Raw genomic sequence first — 8,512 nt, forward strand, 5'->3', positions numbered from 1 at the left:
AAACAGAATACTATATAAACTCCATGAAGAATAGGTGTAAGTTGGACCAATCATCTACATATTTGAGGCAGATATTTGACTCACCACTATTGACTAATAACATGAAGTGAGAAGCGATGTCACTAGCTTCTAATGATGTCACTAGTTTGTAGTGAATTTACAGTCTGGCTATTGGATAAGGCTACCAGTTAGATGCCACCCATGTGACTGGTACAGAATGGTAACTCTAATGACTATTGCATGTAATACAAGTACATGTGAAACGAATGGCTGCATGTAGACCTCAGCGAGGACCAGCTGTGGAAGACTGCTCACTGCATTTACAATCAGGACGAGGAGTCATGAGCCCTATCCATCATTGCGTCCTCTGTGATGTGATACTTCTCTCTCATATGCTCGGTGACATTCTGGCTGCGCTAATTTGCTGGCATCTCAATTATTAGAAAGTCCAGGGCGTGCAGGAAGGGCAGACACTATGCTCAGTAGTACAAGATCATCCTCGCTGATTATTATCTGAATAAAATGTGCAGTGCCTGTGGCCTAATCCGATGACCCTTGCCTAGATTTTATCCGGTGGAACCTCATTATCCATAGTAGTGGTTTTGGCTACACAAGCCTGAATCCCCTAGAGACTGGCACTGAATTATTTGATCCTATTCCCAGTGAAGTGGTCCTAATCAGCAGCAGTCATCATCTGATGGGGTTAATAGAACGTGTTAACCCTTCTGCTGCTGACATTTTTTTTATATAAGTGTAGCAGGTGATATACTTTAGGGTTTTCTTTTTCTTCTTCCTTCAGTTACAGTTATGTACTATGTGAATATAAACCTCTTTCATTTCCCTGCTATGTTGTGGTTGAATGTCTCAATGGCTCAGTGTTTATCCACACTCTCTGTACCAGCAAGCCAAGCTCCAGCTTTTAACTGCTAACTAAACCTCATTATTAAGTCACGAAACTAACAAAAGAGTTTTATTCCACCTTAACCTTGCACACAATCCTTTAACAAATTAATTAATCCTAATGAATTAACACTTCATTTATTTAAACGCGCTACAGTTCATGAATTAAATTTTCATGCAGTGATTAAAGGCTGCTAAAATATGTATGATTTCGTTAAATTTTTATAATAAATCAGGGCAATGTGTTACATGACAAGGCAAACTATTTTCCCAGCTCTCTGTACATGCTTTGGCGACTGTGAGAAAATGGGGGCTTTCTATTCAATGACGGAGGGGATGCATATTTTTTTTAACATTGTTGCAGGTAGTTGAAAGCATCTGAAATAATTATGATAATTCTAATAATAATAATAATACAATATGCACACTCTGATGAATAGGGACTCATAAATTGTACATTACTGGAAATATTAGTTACATATGAATGTTGATAGTGTTTGGGAGAGGGAAAAACTATTTTCTTGTGATCGTCATCTGACTATAGTAAGTAGCATATAAAGTAAACAAGCATATAAGTTAATCAGCTGTCTCTATTCCATCACTGAAGTTTCCAGGGACTTACACAACATTCCGGCCTTTCAATTTTTAATTTGACAACATTCTACACTTTGGCAGCGGAGGAAATAATTGCAGTTTGTACATCTGTAATTAGCTAGTCTTTGCTGATGGTAGGAAAGCCCTGATATGTACATGAAAACACTTTCTGTGCATCCACCTGTATAAATTTGGAAGGGAATTTTTAATGTAAGCAGAAGTTGTTAAAAATGTACAATTAAGAAATTGACAAACCTCTGCACACGTTCCACTCCTAAGGTCAGTTTGGAAACATACAAGGTAGATAATATGTGGTTTAGAGGAAGCTTTTATGTCCGGTTGGGCTTTAGTTGAAAGTGCAATGATATCATTCTTTATGGACCAAAATGATGCCTTCAAAGTAATTAGTGTACAAGATTGTACAATAAATGCAATTTACTTGTTGTGTTTGCTGTGTTTATTTACATGGCAATTAGATGATCCTTGAGGGGTACTCTTCTGGAGAGTGGAAAGCATAATATTCTGCATCACTTACTTTTCCTTCAAAATTAGGCCTTTCAGATCAAGTATAGTATATCTCCTAAGCCTTCTCCCAGTAGACAAATCAGTTACCGATGACTTCTATACATTTCCTATTCTCTTTGAAATTACGTTTTATATGGCGCAGTGTTAGTCTGCAAGTGGGCAAGTGGGAGACCCTTACCTTTCAAATGTGAATTAACGTGCCAGGTCGATTTCTATGAAAATGCAGCTCTTTCGTCAATATATATATATATATATATGACAGTTACTATCTATGAATACTAGTATTTGTTTTTAGCCGTTTAATTGTTGATGTGAAATGCACGTCAGTATTAAAGTTGGTGTCATGTGTACATATGTTAATTTCAATAGCCATCATTGACAAAAGTTAATAAGATATGTGATGTTGCCTAGAAATTGCTTAGCTTCTAGTCAATTCCCATCTGATTTAAAGTTTCATGTATGCATCCCCTGAGATGACATAATGAATGGTGCACTGACTCTCTCCCCCCTCCAGCATCAGTCTAGAGCTGAGAATCCTACTGAGTGGCGCTAGCACAACCCAGATCCAGGACAATGATGAGCGCTGTGTATACCACTGTGTGTGTGCCGTAATATATATATATATATATATATATATATATATATATATATATATATGTGTGTGTGTCCATCTGTAATTTCCGGTGTTCTTGGGGTCAGCAGTATGATATGGGTTAATGTTACAGCGGGATTTGTCTCTCAGCAATTGTGCCAATAAATGTGTCTGGGTCACTGTTTCGGGAGATATGATTCATTAAAATGCTAATTGAGATTGTCATTCGAGATGTGTGTATCGGTGTGCAAAGTAAATGCACTCTATTAGAATGGAGCCTTATATAGAGAGTGCAGGGGAGCTGTCTCCATGCCTGGCTGTAGCGGTAACTGGAACCCTTGTATTGCCGGAGCAGAGTTCTGCAAGTAGTGAAATAACCTGGGCACCCTCTCTGGGCAGACAGCTTATTGTGTCTACAGCTGATCAGATCTGACTTTATCCATCTGGACTAGAGACTGAAGTATTAATCTTCCTTATAGTGTTATAACACTTCCTAGGTACAGTGTGTGTTTCTGCATGTATGACAAATACACATAGGCATGACAAAGTGTATATAAAGCCACCATCTACTGGCTACAACTGAGATAAAGCTGTCCATTCGTTTAGTACCGACAGGCACATTGATGTATAGCACGTACACATAATACAGTAGATAGATAGATAGATAGATAGATAGATAGATAGATAGATAGATAGATAGATAGATAGATAGATAGATAGATAGATAGATGCACACAGATGCACTCAGTGAGGAAGGCGCATGCCTAGTGGCTGCTTCCAGGTGAAGCACCTGCTGGTCACTATAAGAGCAGCCCCCAGTCACCAGCACCGCCCAGACTCTTCCAATTGAGAAGTAACAGCTAGAAGCCCGCAGACAGCTGATGTCTGTCAGCCTGGAGTCTCGCGATAGAGGAACCGGCTGCTGCGAGATGTGGGACTCAGGTGTAAGGAGGCAGCAGTAGCAGTAACAGTAGCAGCACTAGTAGTAGCAGAGAGATAAGTGAGAGGAGAGGCTGCACTGTGTGGTCACCAGCAGCAGTAGTACCATAGAGCTACACAGTGCGGTCACCAGCAGCAGCAGCAGTAGTACCATAGAGCTGCACAGTGTGGTCACCAGCAGCAGCAGCAGACACGGTACTGCAGCATCCCAGGCGGAGGGACCCGGCTCACTTTTCTCCTTCTCACTTTAGAAGTACTTCAGGCGTCCATGCCATTCTTCCAAGATGATGTCCATGAACAGCAAGCAGCCGCATTTTGCAATGCACCCGAGCTTACCTGAGCACAAGTACACCTCTCTGCATTCCAGTTCGGAAGCAATAAGGAGAGCATGTCTGCCAACACCACCGGTAAGTCAGCGACTACTTCCATGGCTTTCCATGCATTACCAAGGGTTATCGTTTCTGTGCACTCTGTCCTGCTTTCTAGCTGGTTACATGTGTGTGTAGACATATATATATATATATATATATATATATATATATATATATATATATATATATATATATATATATATAATTTGGGGGTCTATATATCTATATTCTGTGCACTCTGTCTCTGCCCTGCGTTCTAGCTGGTGTCTTTGCATCTATCTATATTCTGTGCCCTCTGTCCTGCTTTCTGGCTGGTGCCCCTGCATACCCTATATTCCCTGCATATAGCTATATTCTGTTGCCCTCTGTCCTGCTTTCTGGCTGGTACTCCTGCATACCCTATATTCCCTGCATGATATACCTATATTCTCTGCCCTCTGTCCTGCTTTCTGGCTGGTGCCCCTGCATACACCTATATTCCCTGCATGATATACCTATATTCTGTGCCCTCTGTCCTGTTTTATGGCTGGTGCCCCTGCATACCCTATATTTCCTGCATGAGATACCTATATTCTGTGCCCTCTGTCCTGCTTTCTGGCTGGTGCCCTGCATACCCTATATTCCCTGCATGATATACCTATATTCTGTACTCTCTGTCCTGCTTTCTGGCTGGTGCCCCTGCATACCCTATATTCCCTGCATGATATACCTATATTCTGTGCCCTCTGTCCTGCTTTCTGTCTGGTGCCCCTGCATACCCTATATTCCCTGCATATACCTTTATTCTGTGCCCTCTGTCCTGCTTTCTGTCTGGTGCCCCTGCATACCCTATATTCCCTGCATATACCTATATTCTGTGCCCTCTGTCCTGCTTTCTGGATATATGGACAGAGAGCGCTACACAGCACAGTGGCCAAGCTTTGGTTAATGTTTAATATGTCCCATGTATCCGAGTTTCTTGTGCTGAAAGCCACAGACCCCACATATTTGCAGACCCCAGCTCCTGGCCTCTAGTCATTTACTTTGTGCCTCCTTTGACCCCATAAGAGGCTAGTGCTGCTACTGTTACATTGTTTATGATTTGGGTGTACTTGTATTGCACACATATTATGTTTCTAACCCCCCGCCTTCTGTTACTGCTTCTAGCTGCAGAGCAATATCTTCGCCAGCCTCGATGAGACCCTCCTGGCCCGGGCCGAAGCGTTGGCCGCCGTGGATATTGCAGTGTCCCAGGGCAAGAGCCATCCATACAAGCCTGATGCCACCTACCATACCATGAGCAGCGTGCAATGCTCCAACAACTCCACGGTGCCCCTGGGCCACCACCACCATCACCATCACCACCATCACCACCAGGGGCTGGATCCCGGGGACCTGCTGGACCATGTCACCTCCCCGTCCCTTGCACTTATGACCACGGGTGGACACGATGGGGTCGGGGGAGGTGGTGTAGGAGGCGGTGGCGGCGGAGGTGGCGGCGGCGGAGGAGGCTTGATCTCCACGTCAGCCCATCCACATAGCCACATGCACGGCTTGAGCCACCTCTCCCACCAGGCGGCCATGAACATGACCTCCGCCCTCCAGCACCCAGGCCTGGTGGCTGCACACCATGGACACGGGGGGCAGGTGGCCTCGGCCGTAGGGGCAGCGGTGGGATTGGCCTCTATCTGTGACTCTGAGACGGACCCGCGGGAGCTGGAAGCCTTCGCCGAGCGCTTTAAGCAGCGGAGGATCAAGCTGGGGGTGACCCAGGCCGATGTGGGATCTGCTTTGGCCAACTTGAAAATACCCGGGGTGGGCTCCCTCAGCCAGAGCACCATCTGCAGGTTCGAGTCTCTCACCCTGTCCCACAATAACATGATCGCCCTGAAGCCCATCCTGCAAGCCTGGCTGGAGGAGGCCGAGGGGGCCCAGAGGGAAAAAATGAACAAGCCCGAACTCTTCAATGGGGGGGAAAAGAAACGCAAGCGGACTTCCATCGCCGCCCCGGAGAAGAGGTCCCTGGAGGCGTATTTCGCGGTGCAGCCGCGGCCCTCCTCGGAGAAGATCGCGGCCATAGCAGAGAAATTGGACCTGAAAAAGAACGTGGTGCGGGTCTGGTTCTGCAACCAGAGACAGAAGCAGAAACGGATGAAGTTCTCTGCCAATTACTAAAGCCCAGACTATTTATTTATTATCAATTTATTTATTTATTTATTATCGATTTATTTATTATCGATTTATTTATTTATTCTGAGTTCTCCCACTTTTATCTATGAGGAGGGTTTTTCTCTCCTACAGAACTCCTGTGAGACTTCAGGTGATCTCTAAAAAAAAAACCCGAAGGATTAAATCTAACGAAATAAAACCTTAAAAAAATAACAATAAGTAAATAAAACAAATTATTTATTGCCGGGACCAATGGACAATATGCTACACAGTACAGGGGAGGAATCCGGGCGTCGTTACTCGCTGGAAACTGTAGATCTATTCTTGAATTTTAATAATAAAATCAAGGGGAAGTGTACTTGCTTTGGACAAGGACAACTAATCTAAAACACATCTCATTGAATCAGTAGGGATACAAGTATTGTTGATTATGATGATAATAATAATGTGAAATTCTCAGTATTTTATCCGAGGCTCTCTGTCTTTTTTCCCGTCCCCTTGCTCTGTGCTGTTCTCATTCTGTCTTGTTACTGGTCCCTGGGAGAGCTGTGTATTGCGGGTATTAGAGCTGCTGTAACCAGCTCAACCGGTTATTTCTTTACACCGTCTATGGTAATTAACGTTTTGACGGAAATATCCAATTTAATAAATTGGATGCAAATATCAATATAAGAGAATGCACCCCAAAAAGTAATGTCACCCAATCACTGCTATCAATGGTAGGGTAGGAATGTGGATATGTCTTGTGTTTAGTGATAATACATGTCTCTTGTGTTTAAAACGCATTAACGGGGGCCTGCATTATGAAACTTTCTGTTTATTATAATGAATATACACAAGGGTTAAGAACACTGCTTCTTTAAAAGTTTTGCACTATGGCAGTGTCATTAATTTTGCAATCAGTACATTATGCTTAGTTGTAACATATCTCCCACCCTACAGGAGATGACAGCCCCCTGTCCAGCGTTAAAATATAGTTCAGACCAACAATTATCAGAATTGTACATTTCTAGATCGAGAGACCATTCACCAGCCTGATGGTTCTCCTGCATATATGACGTATCTTTCTATAAAGAGTTCAGTCTAACTGGGATCATTTATAACTTGTTTTGTTTCCTTGTTTGCAGAGCAAACTTTCTATGCATATGGGCACTACATAGGCTAGATTCCGGTAGACTTTGTGTGTGCTGTGATTTCACTGTTATATTGGCTGTCTTCATCCAACTATGAAAAGAGAAAAAAAATCCACGACTTTGATGTCCAGTAATTGTGTGATGCAGAGCAAAATATTGTAAATATTTTAATTTTGACATAATGGTACATATGTGAGACCACACGAATTTCCTCTAAACGCCTCATCATTTTATCTACCTGTTTATACAGATTTGCAGAGATTTTTCTTTCTTATTTTCCCTCCCACTCCCACCGAATCCCAATATTTTATTTTTATTTATATTTATGTACGCCAGCTGCAATATGAAGATGTGCAACGGTGACAAGATACTTCTAAATAAATGCATTAAAACATACCAGTCTTTGTTTTGTTGAATATTCTGTATAGAGAAAATCATAAGTTCTATAAAAAAATAATAAGACGTTTCCTTTTGCTTAAGAAAAAATAACAAATCGGGCAATCTGCCGAGTGACTTGAACGGGACTGAACTCCAAGTTCACCTGGCAGGTGTCCGATTGGTCAGTTATTAGAAATCGGTTTGCAGTTTTGTCATTATTAAGTGTCACATGTTTTAGGTGATATTTTGTTTGCACTAAAAATATTTGAACAGATCTATAAGCTGATCTAACATGCTCCTTGTTAGCGTTCCATCAGTAGCTATAGTATGCCACCTACTGCTCCAAATGACAACATTAAAGACATTAGAGACAAACAGGAAAATATATACAGAAGTATTTAAGGTATTTGTAGGTTATATAATTCGCGCTACTGTGTAATATCTAATGCAGTGACCTGAGCTAAAAGTCTTTTAAACTCATATATATGTAATTGACCCTAACAATTATCTCGTGTTATTTTAAAAAATAAAAATAGTGTTATTAAATAACATAACTTATACTATTAATTGAAAATAAAGCATTCCGTTTTCGACCTCAATAAAAAGAAAAAGTTAAGTGGCCAAAATAGAAGCTAATCTTTTCACTTCAATACAAAAGCATTGCTCACAACATGAAAAGTTATTTGCTTTGTGACCTTGTCTACAGGTTTCTCCAATAAAACACCTGCAGACACTTAAGAGGCATGCATTGAAATTATGCACTTATTATGTCAGGACATTTTATACCCCTAATTTTATAAGACCTGTTTATGACTGCAACGAGTTCACGTTTACCTTAACAAAAAAAAAACTTTTAGGAGCCTATTAATGGAGGATAATTCTCAAACTACATCAACAGCAACAACATACTGTACTGGTACAGCTTCCAAGTC

General features: G+C 41.7%; 1 protein-coding gene across 1 annotated transcript; it reads left to right on the plus strand.

The window, feature by feature from the left end:
• The first annotated feature begins 3,475 nt into the window (after positions 1-3,475).
• On the plus strand, positions 3,476-7,598 carry POU4F1 (POU class 4 homeobox 1). The gene is made up of 2 exons (XM_088457209.1): positions 3,476-3,957; positions 5,068-7,598. Exons 1-2 carry the CDS (start codon positions 3,835-3,837, stop codon positions 6,073-6,075), a joined length of 1,131 nt encoding a protein of 376 aa, XP_088313335.1. The 5' UTR covers positions 3,476-3,834; the 3' UTR covers positions 6,076-7,598.
• Positions 7,599-8,512: the final 914 nt, after the last annotated feature.

The sequence above is a fragment of the Taudactylus pleione genome, unplaced genomic scaffold, assembly GCF_031769625.1.
Source record: "Taudactylus pleione unplaced genomic scaffold, aTauple2 ptg000041l, whole genome shotgun sequence".
Classification (NCBI taxonomy): Eukaryota; Metazoa; Chordata; class Amphibia; order Anura; family Myobatrachidae; genus Taudactylus; species Taudactylus pleione.

Bases quoted from the DNA above. Each gene is read 5' to 3' on its own strand.
- POU4F1 (XM_088457209.1), top strand. From the start codon at position 3,835: ATGATGTCCATGAACAGCAAGCAGCCGCATTTTGCAATGCACCCGAGC. The intron at 3,958-5,067 runs GTAAGTCAGCGA...TACTGCTTCTAG, and splicing joins CATGTCTGCCAACACCACCG to CTGCAGAGCAATATCTTCGC.